This window comes from Symphalangus syndactylus, chromosome X (assembly GCF_028878055.3).
Source record: "Symphalangus syndactylus isolate Jambi chromosome X, NHGRI_mSymSyn1-v2.1_pri, whole genome shotgun sequence".
NCBI lineage: Eukaryota > Metazoa > Chordata > Mammalia > Primates > Hylobatidae > Symphalangus > Symphalangus syndactylus.
The window spans coordinates 133,046,366-133,059,454 of NC_072447.2; the positions used below are offsets into that span (position 1 = coordinate 133,046,366).

The 13,089-nt window shown below is 46.3% G+C and overlaps 1 protein-coding gene across 6 annotated transcripts in view; it reads left to right on the top strand.

Moving 5' to 3' along the window:
* Positions 1 to 13,089, top strand: part of BCORL1 (BCL6 corepressor like 1) — a 77,056-nt gene that overhangs the window by 14,587 nt on the left and 49,380 nt on the right. For 5 of the 6 annotated variants that reach the window (XM_063634733.1, XM_055266848.1, XM_055266849.2 and 2 more), the window contains one exon: positions 10,923 to 11,052. In XM_063634733.1, the coding sequence (XP_063490803.1) occupies positions 10,967 to 11,052 (86 nt within the window). In that variant the 5' untranslated portion in view covers positions 10,923 to 10,966. Of the gene's footprint in view, positions 1 to 9,837; positions 9,857 to 10,922; positions 11,053 to 13,089 lie in introns of those variants that run through there. The other variant, XM_063634734.1, reaches the window with a different exon arrangement.

Sequence of the window (13,089 nt, forward strand, 5' to 3'; positions counted from 1 at the left end):
TAAGGTTTTAGACATGGAAGTACCCAAAGAGTCTATGAAGGGGTCCATGCTAGACCTGTATGCCAGCAACTACTTAGCCTTCTCACTAAATACCAGAATTAATGTATCTGGGCAAAAGATACAATATGCCTTATAAGACTGATCCCTTGGGGTAGATACCAGTGGAAATATTTGGATAGGAAAAAAAAAATCCAGGGGAAGTAGAAAGTGTTAGAATAGATTTTTAGTCAGGCAGAAGTTTGGGATGAACAGCAGAAAGGGCCCTTCTTCCTCCTTTAAATTGCCTGGCAGATTATTTCTAGTTGATTTTGTGTGTGCAGTGGTAGAGGAACCAACTTGGCATGAAGGGAAGCAAAGTAAAGTGTTTGGGGGCATGTCTATGGGACTTCTTTTTTTTTTTTTTTTCCGAGACAGAGTCTCGCTCTGTTGCTTAGGCTAGACTGCAATGGCATGATCTTGGCTCACTGCAACTTCTGCATCCCAGGTTCAAGCAATTCTCCCGCCTCAGCCTCCTGAGTAGCTGGGATTACAGGCGCCCACCACCAGGCCTGACTAATTTTTGTATTTTTAGTAGAGACAGGGGTTTCACCATGTGGACCAGGATCGTCTCGAACTCCTGACCTCAAGTTATCCACCCACCTCGGCCTCCCAAAGTGCTGGGATTACAGGCATGAGCCACCATGTCCGGCCTTTCTATGGGACTCTTGAGTTTCAGGGAATATTTGGTTAATGGTAGGGAAAGATGAGGGAATATAGATATTGGGGGTAAAGATTGAGAATTTTAGAATATCCTTATATGTATTAGATCATTAAATAACAGTTTATTTTTATTTTTATTTTTTGACATGGAGTCTAGCTCTGTCACCCAGGCTGGAGTGTAGTGGCCTCATCTTGGCTCACTGCAACCTTTGCCTCCCAGGTTCAAGCGATTCCCCTGCCTCAGCCTCCCGAGTAGCTGGGATTACAGGTGCACACCACCATGCCCAGCTAATTTTGTATTTTTAGTAGAGATGGGGTTTCGGCGTGTTGGCCAGGCTGGTCTTGAACTCCTGACCTCTAGTGATCCACCTGCCTCTGCCTCTCAAAATGCTGGGATTACAGGCGTGAGCCACTGCACCCGGCCAGAACGGTTTAAATTGGGGTAACTTCCTCATTGAGGGCAGGGGTTGTGGTATGTAATGAAGTAGGGAAAACAGGAATGTTAGTCTCCTAACACATTCTGTTGAATACACATGGAAGAAGGCAGGGTAATCAGGAGGGCAAGCTCTGTAGTAGGAGTTCCACATCTAAAGCCGGGTAAAGTTGTCCTTGCTGGGTGTGTGTACATTTTCCTATGGAAAACAATGAGCAGATTTGCCTTCACTCTAAAAGACTTCTGGGCAGAAGTCATGGCCTTTTCCCTTTAGCCCTGAGATCTCAGTGTCAGTGGTCTCTTAGATCTCCTCAGGGGTGTCTTAGATGCTGTTTTTTTCCCAAGTGGAATGATGAGGTGGCCTTTCCTTTTGCTGCTGTAAAGTTTGCCTCTGTCTTATGGGAGCTTTACCAAGAGCTCTGGGTCTCTATTGGAGGAGTATGTCCCAAAGTTGGTTTTCTTTACTTATTAGTCATCACTGACCCAGCCCTCCTCCTTAAACTGTCTACTGGCCACGCCTATCCTCTTGAGGACAGATTCAGGGCCAGGCTTCAAGATGAATATTTTCCGGCTCTTTCATTTTTTAAAGTCATAATTGCTTCCAGGTCACCAGGCAGTATGAACCAAAAGGAGCCTGGGGGAGCAGGACCACATTTCGTTTAACTGAGAGCTTCTTAAGCTTGGGTTTCTAGTTTACTGTCTTGATGGTAGAGTCCAAGCATGAATAAATGGGTAGGTTTCGTGCTATGTGTAGAAGACCGAGTTGTGTTCCATACGTTGAGTGTTCTGCACTTAAGGGGTGTTCAGCCACAAAGGGAGCTACATGATCCTGAAGTACTTGTCAGCTGCATGAACACCCTGTCTGATCATTTTCTTTTATTTATTTATTTATTTATTTATTTTTTGAGACAGGATCTCTCTTTGTCACCCAGCCTAGAGTACGATGGCGTGATCTTAGCTCACTGTGGGCTTGACATCCTGGGCTCGAGGGATCCCTTCCGCCACAGCCTCCTGAGTAGCTGGGACCACAAGTGTGCACCATCACACCCAGCTATTTTTTATTTTTTATAGAAACAAGGTCTCACTATATTGCCCAGGCTGGTCTCAAACTCCTGGGCTCAAGCAATCCTCCTGCCTCAGCCTCCTAAAGTGCTGGGGTTATGGACATGAGCCCATGCCTGGCCTGGTCCTTTTTAAGGTTAAAAACCTCATAAACAGTGCCTACCTCAGTCAAATACATTTGTCAGATAGATGCTCTTTCTGTTGCCTCCTTTAATGTCCTTCTCTTCCTCATATGCATGATGACAACCATGCTTTTGCTTGTAATTGTTGTGAAATCTGCATGTTTTGGCATCTTCATTTCAAAACAAAACAAAAAAATCCTATCCCATCTGTAAAATCTCCTTTGAGATTTTGGTGCTGCCTATCCCCTATTACTAACTCCCCCAGCCCTGACATAGGCTATAATTTGATGTTATTCTTCCCCTTTTGAGAACACATTCTCTCTAAACTTTTCTAAAATGTCTGTCTTCAGTGCTTCCCCACAGTGTTTCAGTTTGGCCCATGATGGTGAAATATTTCAGGTTCCCCTATTTCATTTTTTTTCTTTTGGTTATTGCATGCGATGGGCTTTTCTTTTATGCCTATCACACCTGCCCTTGTCTTCTAGTGTGTTCTATTTGGATTTGTTTTAAAGATCTCTGCTTCATTATGGTTTCTCTTCCACTACCCGCTTGCCCTCAGCTTAGCTGCTGTTTTTCACCATTTTAAAGTTATTGCGGCCAGGGGTGGTAGCTCACGCCTGTAATCCCAGTACTTTTGGAAGCCAAGGTGGGCGGATCACGAGGTCAGGAGTTCGAGACGAGCCTGGCCAACATGGTGAAACCCCGTCTCTACTAAAAATACAAAAATTAGCCGGGCATGGTGGCCCATGCCTGTAATCCCAGCTACTCAGGAGGCTGAGACAGGAGAATCACTTGAACTCAGGAGGCGGAGGTTGCAGTGAGCCAACATTGCGCCATCGCACTCCAGCCTGGGTGACAGAGCGAGACTCCGTCTCACAAAAAAAAAAAAAAAAAAAAAAAAAAAAAAAAAAAAAAAAAAAAAGTTATTGCTCTCCCATTAGTTCCTTTTCTTTTCGGTTTCTCCTGTTCTGTAGTGTAGTGATTGTCTCTGGCTACCTGCTCTTGGCTGCCCACTTGTTAGATTCATTTCCTGGAATCTTGGGCAGACCTTTTACTTCTCTGTGCATGTGCCTCCTAAATTGAAGTTTTACATATATATATATATATATATATTTTTTTTTTTTCCCAGCCACACTTACGGCTTTGGATTGGCAGAGCACATGCTCTCCTTTGTCCTCACCATGAGTTGAATATATCTTTTGAGTTTTTTCCCCCAAAGTAGGGATAGCTCACAGTGGTTCTTCTGCCTTTCGAGGCAGTGACCAGGGTTGATTCTTGGGCCATGCAGCTGTTCATTTCTTTAACAATTACATGGTTGTGACATCTGGGAAAATCCTTTGAGGTATTTCATATCCTTGTGCCTGTGCTTCCTGGGTCATTTGGGATTACCAAGTTTCTTCCAAGTTCCTTTTTGGAACTTTGCTTTTGATGTGATGATTTCCATCAGAGAGAGGGAGAGTGGGTGGCGTGGTGGGGGGAGGTGGGAAGGGAGAACACATGAGTACCAGTGCTTCAAGCAAAAGCAAGCCAGCATACAAGTGTGTAAACCAGCGGCGCTTACCAAGTGTGGCATGCCTGCAAGGCTTTTCCTTTTTGCTCACCTCTCCTGGGATACTAATTTGATTGGCTATAATATAATAAAACAAACCCCTAGGCCTACTGAATCAGAGTCTCCAGGATGAGACCTAGGAATCTGTATTTTGAACAAGCTCCTCGGTGATTCTGGCTGGGGAAACACTGGTTGACATTGACCGTCCTGACTCCTCCCTTCTGTGAGCATTCACGCAGTCAGGAGCCTGTTCTCTAGGGCCGCTTTAGAGGTTCCCTTTGTATTCCCTCTGGCTGGGGAAGACCAATCTTGCCTTCTTGTATAGACCATGTAGCTCAGTGTCAGTGTTCTCCTGCCTGTGTTTTATCCCTCCCCTCCTCTCCTCTCATCTGCAAAGGCTACTGTTAATTAGCAACAGTGGGCTTCAGATAGGAAGTGGCGCTCCTGGGACAAAATCATGATAGAAAATTGAGAGGCAAAGATTTAAGTGGATGCTCCATCTTGAGGATCTTGTGAAAATGGGGTTCTCCAGAATCAGTGTTGCTCTCTACGTGGTCATAACGTGTATTATATAGTAATTATTTTGATATTTTAACTCGGTTTTATTTTTTGTTTTTGTTTTTGTTTTTTTTTGGCCTAAAAGCTCCTCATCTAGGTGATGTTGTATGATGTTCTGTTTCCAAATGCCAGTGTTCCCCCTCTGATTTCTGTCCCAGACTCTACATACTACTAATCCTAATCCTCTCTAAATAGAGCAATACGAAACCTGAGAGTGAAAAATCCAGCCTCACTAATACCTGCTGCCTATAGATATTTAGTAGCAACTAAAACTTGTACTTTGTGTTGAAACACATCTTTTTTTTTTTTGAGATAGGGTCTCCCTCTATTGCCCAGGCTGGAGTGCAGTGGCGCAATCTCAGCTCACTGCAACCTCTGCCTCCTGGGCTCAAGCAGTTCTCCCACCTCAGCCTCCCAAGTAGCAGGGACCACAGGTTTGCACAGCCACACCCGGCTATTTTTTTGTATTTTGTAGACATAGGGCTTTGCCATGCTGCCCAGGCTGATCTCGAACTCCTGAGCTCAAGTGATCCACCTGCCTTGGCCTCCCAAGGTGCTGGGATTACAGGCGTGATTACAGTGGGATTACAGGCCACTGCTCGGGGCCTGAAATGCATTTGATGGCAAGAACAGCCCCTTCCGTTGCTTGAGTCCTCTAATTCTTTTTTCCCCCCCCCAGACGGAGTCTTAACTCTGTTGCCTAGGCTGGAGTGCAGTGGTGTGATATCGGCTCACTGCAACCTCTGCCTCCTGGGTTCAAGCAATTTTCCTGCATCAGCCTCCGAGTAGCTGGAATTACAGTTGCCTGCCACCACGCCCGGCTATTTTTTGTATTTTTAGTAGAGATGGGATTTCACCATGTTGGCCAGGCTGGTCTTGAACTCCTTACCTCGGGTGATCCACCCATCTCGGCCTCCCAAAGTGCTGGGATTACAGGTGTGAGCCACCATGCCTGGCCGAGTCCTCTAATGCTTAGTAGAGAGAAAAGATTAAATGAGTACCTGGGGTATCAGCCAATAGGCTGAGCTGGTTTTGTTTTTGTTTTTGTTTTAGACAGGGTTTTGCTGTCACCCAGGCTGGAATGCAGTGGCACAATCTCAGCTCACTGCAGCCTTGACCTCCTAGGCTCAGGTGATCCTCCCACCTCAGCCTCCCAAGTAGCTGGGACTACAGGCACCCACCACCATGCCCGGCTAATTTTTTGTAGAGATGGGGTTTTGCCATGTTGCCCAGGCTGGTCTTGAACTCCTGGACTCAAGCAATCCTCCCAGCTCAACCTCCCAAAGTTCTGGGATTACAGGTGTGAGCCACTGTGCCCAACCAGTGTTGTTGGTTAAAATGGGGATATTCCAAGATATTCTGAGAAACAGTCAAAACTTGATTAACCAGGATGTCCAGGGAACGGGGTCCTTGTTAAAAATATTTCTAAAATTATGCTAACCCACATAACTGTCTTCATAATGTTAAAAGATAATTGTCAGAAAAAAGGTAAAAAATCATGACTCTAGTACAGATACAAAAATGAACACGTGTTAAAAGATTTTATTTTACTCATTAATCAACAAGAGAACCAGACAGATGTTATAGCTGGTTCAAACAAAAAGTCAAAAAGCACAAATTTATATGGAGTAAAGGAATTAAATTGCAAATGGAGGCAAAAGTAGTTTTTCTACAGTGGGGAGGAAAGTCAATCCAAACTCAGTGGGACAAGACAGACTTCGCATATACATCAGTTACCTGCAATTACAGAGATGCAAAATAGCTTGAAGACAATAACCTGAGCTAAAATCAGATAGCCCAGAAGGTTATACTATAGACAGTGCATAGTTTTTTCATTGAAGTACAAAGGTTTTTCTGTAGTAAGCAAACATGGTGGATGCTTTGTGTGTGTGTATGTGTGTGTCGGGGGGTGGCTGTTGATTTTGCTTCTTGTGATTTCTCAAGGCCATCACTTCAGTTCTTATCCAGAATTCAGTTCCATATAACATGCATTTACTGAGTAGTTACTATACGTAAGGTGTCGTGGAGGAACCAAAGACAAAAAAGGATGCTATTTATTTTTCTTTCTTTTCTTTTCTTTTCTTTTCTTTTCTTTTCTTTTCTTTTCTTTTCTTTTCTTTTTTTTGATAGAGTTCCACTCTTGTTGCCCAGGCTGGAGTGCAATGGTGCGATCTCGGCTCACCTCAACCTCCACCTCCCAGGTTCAAGCGATTCTCTTGCCTCAGCCTCCCAAGTAGCTGGGATTATAGGCATGTGCCACCATGCCCGGCTAATTTGGTATTTTAATAGAGACAGGGTTTCCCCATGTTGGCTATGCTGATCTCAAACTCCTGACCTCAGGTGATCTACCCGCCTCGGTCTCCCAAAGTGCTGGGATTACAGATGTGAGCCACCGTGCCTGGCCAAGGATTTCTTACCTTAGGTAGCTGATTGGTGGGGGAGACAAACATGCCTTGCCCCCAACTAACCAAGCTAGAGAGGAGAATTAAGAACCAGTGCTGTGGAAGAGGTAGGGAGTAAATGCTTGAGGATAACCAGAGAGGGGGGGGTTAACTGAACTCAAGGGCTGAGGCTAGGGGGATGACATGATGACATTTAAGCTGGGTCTTGAGAGAAGACAGGGAGAGGAAGGGGGAAGCAGGAGAGGCCATTTCAGGGTGAGGAGGCAGAAGAGTCCTGAAACTGGATGGTGTGTTTAGGAAGGGTTGGGAGCTGGGGGTGGTGAGAGTGGTGGGGAAATGGCAGGATGTGGTGGAAGAGGAGGCTGGAGAGGAGGTTTGAGGCCAGGTCATGAGGGCCCTGAAGGCAGTGGCTGGCTGGATGCTAGAGGCTGGGGAAAGCTATTGAAAGCTTTTGAGGAGGGAAGGAGTGACATGATCGAACTGGCGCTTTAGAAGATGAATTGATTGTAGAATCAAGAAATTGAAGGCAGAGGGAACAGTTAAGAGGTGATTATAATATTCTGGGTGAGAGCTGATGAGGGCCTTCACCAGGGTGTGGCAAGAAGGGTAGAAGGCAAGGCTGGAGATGGCATTATTAAGGCCTGACTTCTGATTGAATATGGGTGGCAGGAGAGAGAAGGAGTTGAAGACGACAAGGCGGAAATTTCCAGGCTAGGGGACGGTAGTGCTATTAAGTAAGCCAGGAAACACGCTGCGTACTGGGCATGGGGGTGGGGAGCAGGTTTATGAGAACAGATAATGAGTATGGTTTGAGACACGTTGAGTTTGAGGGGCTTGGTGGTCATCCAATTAACAGCAAGTTGCTGGCAGCTGGAAATTCTGGTCTGGGCCTAAGGAGAGAGGCCAAGGCTAGAGATACAGATTTGGGAGTCATCAGTGCATCAAGGGGCAAGCTGAAACTGTGGAAGCTCATGAGCTGAGAGAGAAGGCAGGGCAGGGCTGACAACTGGCACAGAGGGAGAGAGATGGGTGGGGGAAGCCAGAGAGAGCCAGCAAAAGGCAGGCTAGGAGGAAAAGAGACAGAGGGAGACCAGGGAAGGACCGGAAGAGGGAGACTGAAGGCCAAAGAGTAGAGGGGAGGGGGAGGCACAGGGGAGGGAGAAGGGGAAGGAGGGGGAGAGGGAGGAGAGAATGAATGGGAGACTGAGGGAAATGGGGAAGGTGAGATAAGCAAGAAAAAGACAGGAAAGGAGAGAGGTGGGAATGGGGAGAAAGTTGGAGAGGGGATTGTGTGTGTGTGAGAGAGAGAGGAGAAAGGCAAGAGGTGAACAGCTGGGAGAATAATAGGGGGAGAGAAAGGTGAGGAGGAGGAAGAGTAAAGAGAGAGAGATGGGTAGGGGGATGAGGAGAAAGAGGGAAGAAGTCTTGGAAGATAGAAAGGGGAGGAAATGGGAGAGGGTGGCAGAGGTGAAGAGAGACAAAGATCAAGGGAAAGGCCAGGCCCCAGTGAATGCCCAAGTCTTGGGCTGGGCAGTGGAAGAGAAGGGCCCCGGAAAAGCCATCAGGCAGTGGATCAGGAAAGACAAGAGAAGGGAGAGAATAAAGAGAAGGAGCGAGGGCAACGTATCCCACTCTGCAGAGATGAGGAGGAGGATGAAGCCCAGGCAGGGTGGATGCCTCTCTCCTCTCTTCTCCTACCACCTCCACACTGGCCTTCTGGCTCTCCCTTGATCTTTGTGGGCAACCTCCTGCCTTAGGACTTTCTCATTCACTCTTCCCTCAGCCTGGAATGCTTTTCTCCCAAATATCCACGTGGCTACTCCTTCAACTCATTCCAATGGTTTAAATGTCTCCTTTACAGCAAGGCCTACCCTGTTTCAGACAGTAGCCCTCCCCACCCTAGACTGTGCCCTTGCCCCTTAGTCTGTGTTGTACTATCTCCTCCTCCTCCTCCTCCTCCTTCTTTTTTTTTTTTTTTTTTTTTTTTTTGAGACGGAGTCTCGCTCTGTCGCCCAGGCTGGAGTGCAGTGGCGCAATCTCGGCTCACTGCAAGCTCCGCCTCCCGGGTTCATGCCATTCTCCTGCCTCAGCCTCTCCGAGTAGCTGGGACTACAGGCGCCCGCCACCATGCCCGGCTAATTTTTTTTTTTGTATTTTTTAGTAGAGACGGGGTTTCACTGTGGTCTCGATCTCCTGACCTCGTGATCCGCCCGCCTCGGCCTCCCAAAGTGCTGGGATTACAAGCGTGAGCCACTGCGCCCGGCCCCTCCTCCTCCTTCTTCTTTTTTATTTTTGAGACAGAGTTTCACTGTTGTTGCCCAGGTTGGAGTGCAATGGCATGATATCAGCTCACCGCAACCTCTGCCTCCTGGGTTCAAGCAATTCTCCTGCCTTAGCCTCCTGAGTATCTGGGATTACAGGCATGCGCTACCACGGTGGCTAATTTTGTATTTTTAGTAGGGACAGCGTTTCTCCATGTTGGTCAGACTGGTCTCGAACTCCCGACCTCAGGTGATCCACCTGCCTCAGCCTCCCAAAGTGCTGGGATTACAGGCATGAGCCACTGCACCTGGCCTGTTGTACTATCTTCTAACATGCCGTGACATAGAACTATTTAACATGCTATGACATAGAAGTATTCAACATGTTTATTGTCCATGTCATCCCCCTGGGATGTAAGCTCCACACGGGCAGGCATTTTGTTCTGTTTTGTTAATCGTTGAATCCTCAGTACCTAGGATGGTGCTGGCTCATAGTAGGAATGCAATAAATTGTGATACTGTGTTGAATGTGGACAATCTCTGAAAATTGAAAAATGGATACATGAAACAAATCCCTCATACAACTGCATCTTATTGTGATTTACTTTGGAAAGTGGAGAACAGCATTCAATTCTGATCACTGTAGGGTTCCGTTCAGTTGAACTTCAATGAATAAGGATTTTAGCTAATAAGCTAACTCAAGAGCTTAAGGGTCTCAAGACAAGCTCATTGGATAAAGCTTTTTCTTGGTGCCTCATTTTTTCTAGAAGGTAAATTGACTGTGCCCTGCTTGTCAAAGCGAGAGAGGGACAGTGGGTGAAGAGAGTGGTGGAACATGGAGATAACAGACTGACAGGAAGGGACAAGGACGGAAACGTGTGGTTTTTTTTTTTTTTTTTTTTTTTTTTGAGACAGAGTCTTGCTCTGTGGCCCAGGCTGGAGTGCGTTGGCATGATCTCAGCTCACTGCAACCTCCGCCTCTTGGGTTCAAGCGATTTTTGTGCCTCAAGCTCCCGAGTAGCTAGGATTACAGGTGCGAACTGCCACGCCAGGCTAATTTTTTTATTTTTAGTAGAAACGGGGTTTCACCATGTTGTCCAGGCTGGTCTCAAACTCCTAACCTCAGGTGATCTACCCGCCTCGGCCTCCCAAAATGTTGGGATTACAGGCATGAGCCACCGTGCCCTGCCGAAACAGGTGGTTCTGGATGGAACGTTGCTTTCTGTTTGTTTGCTTGTTGGTGGTCAGCGTGCAAGGAGTACCGCACCTGATTTGGAGGGAGCTTGAAACCAGGTTAGATACATGCGTTATGTCCAACTCAAAGTCAATGGAGTATTTTTGATGGACTTACAAAAAAGAGCATGTGCTTCCTCTGAAGAGTGTAAATTGGCTACGTCACTCAAATACTTCAGTACCCATGGATTAGAGAGTAGACGAGAAAAAGGTCACTAGTAGTGTTGTAGTGCACCATTCATGTATGGGTATGACTCTCTAATTGTAGTCGGTTAGGCTAAATGTATGTAGAAATATATACTGTCATCTCATTTGTCTGAAATAGATTGAATTTCCTCGAACACTCAAGCATATCTGTCTTTTAAGATAATTTAAAACTCACTCTAGGTGATTAACAATGTCCTCATCTCCATCCTGAAACCTATGGATTCCTAGAAAGCTGGTGCTCCCTCTTCCTGGTTTAGACCTTAATTTTCCATAGCAGGCTGGCTGCTTTAACATTTTGATGCTGTAATTACCTTTATTGAAACATTGCTGTGTAAAAGGTGATTGAAGCAGCTGTCCCTGTTACGAGTTTTGATTTTCTGGAATTCTTTTCCCCAGGGGGAGTGGCCACAGCAGGTCCTATCTGGTGGTGAGTGGCTGTCATGATCTCTACAGCACCGCTCTACAGCAGCGTGCACAACTGGACCAGTTCTGACCGGATTCGCATGTGTGGCATCAACGAGGAGAGGTGAGGAGGCTGGGAAGGTGGCCGCTGCTGGCCTCCAGTGAGCAGTACCTCGTCACCAGAGGGATAGCTGCATACAATAGGGCCTGGGGAGGGACCCCAGGGAGGAGACTCTTAGTTGTTTCTAATTTTCCTGTGGTGGGATGGGGATGGGGCTGTGTGAGTGGCCTGATCTGCCATGCTATCTCTTTTCAGATGAAGGTGAGGAGGCCAAAAAAATGACCTTTTGCCAGCTAGCACTTTTCTAGTCATTAACAACTGTCAGACTGTGGAGTGAGGGGAAGCTCAGGCAATGGCAATTTTTTTTTTTTTTTTTTTTTTTTTTTTTTTGAGACACAGCCTCGCTCTGTCATGCAGGCTGGAGGGCAGCGGCACAATCTTGGCTCACTGCAACCTCCGCCTCCTGGGCTCAAGTGATTCTCCCACCTCAGCCCCACCAGTAGCTGGGACCACATGCAAGCAACACCACGCCCGGCTAATTTTTTTTTTTTTTTTTGTAGTTTTTGTAGAGACGGGGGTTTCGCCATGTGGCCCGGGCTGGTCTCGAACCCCTGAGCTCAAGTGATCTGCCTGCTTCAGCCTCCCCAAATGCTGGGATTACAGGTGTGAGCCACCACCCATGCCTGGCCAGTGATTGCAGTTTTTATTTGCTGCATCAAAGTTTGGTGCTCAAGGATATGTGTAAGGTATTTTCAGTCCTTGATCTAGGTCGGGAAGAAAGATGGTTTTATTGTTCAGATTTCTACTGGGAACTGGCAGTGGGCATTCTGGTGGTCAGCGCTTTCCCACCTCATGAGGCTGATTCTGATTTGAAGTGAAATCCTTATGAAGTATCAAAGGAAGTTGAGACCGCCTAGCATAGTCTTGAGAGTTGGTGACACCTGCCTCAGGTGTGTGTGTTTTCAGTTATCTGTTCCCCAGAATATTTGGTTGACCAAGATGTGCCATTTCCTGATCGTGCCCCATACCCAAAGCACTCAAAATGGCCTTCAGAATTTATATTTGACTTTCATAACCCTTGGTCAAAGAGCTGTGTGTGATGGCTGCAGTGCCTCTCTCATTTTTTTTTTTTTTTTTTTTTTTTTTTTTGAGATGGAGTCTCACTCTGTCGCCCAGGCTGGAGTGCAGTGGCGCGATCTCAGCTCACTGCAAGCTCTGCCTCTCAGGTTCACGCCATTCTCCTGCCTCAGCCTCCCGAGTAGCTGGGACTACAGGTGCCCGCCACCAAGCCCGGCTAATTTTTTGTATTTTTAGTAGAGATAGGGTTTCACTGTGTTAGCCAGGATGGTCTCAATCTCCTGACCTCGTGATCCACCCGTCTCGGCCTCCCAAAGTGCTGGGATTATAGGCATGAGCCACCGTGCCCGGCCGTTTTTATTATTTATTTGTTTGTTTGTTTATTTATTTATTTTTTGAGACAGAGTCTGGGGCTACAGGCATATGCCACCACACCTGGCCAATTTTTGTATTTTTAGTAGAGACGGAGTTTTACTATGTTGGCCAGGCTGGTCTCGAACTCCTGACCTCACGATCCACTCACCTCAGCCTCCCAAAGTGCTGGGATTACAGGCGTGAGCCACTGCACTCGGCCGCCTCTCCCATTTTTAGAGAAGGCACTGCTCCTTCATGCTTGCTGGTGTTTTTTTGTTGTTTCAATCCATTGATTGTTTAAATTCAAATATACGTCAGATAAATCACCAAGACACAGAACAATATGGCTTTCCCTGGGATTCAAGATCTGACGTTTCTTGAGTAAATCTTAGAAATGTGTGTGTGTGTGTATATGGGGGAGTATTGGTAATTTGAAGGGAAAAGGAATGGAAGTCTTTGTGTTTATCTACTTTCTTCTTCTGTTCCTAACTGGAGAATTATATACTTGTCTGAGGTCAAGGTTAGCAGAATAGACCTTTTTATTTTCTTAAGCCATTAGTGCCTGATAGCTTAATGTTCTCTGTACTGAAGAACAAGTTAGAGATGGGCTTAAAAGGAATTTAATTTTAGGATACAAAGAGTCAAGACCATGGAAAATGAGATAAAATT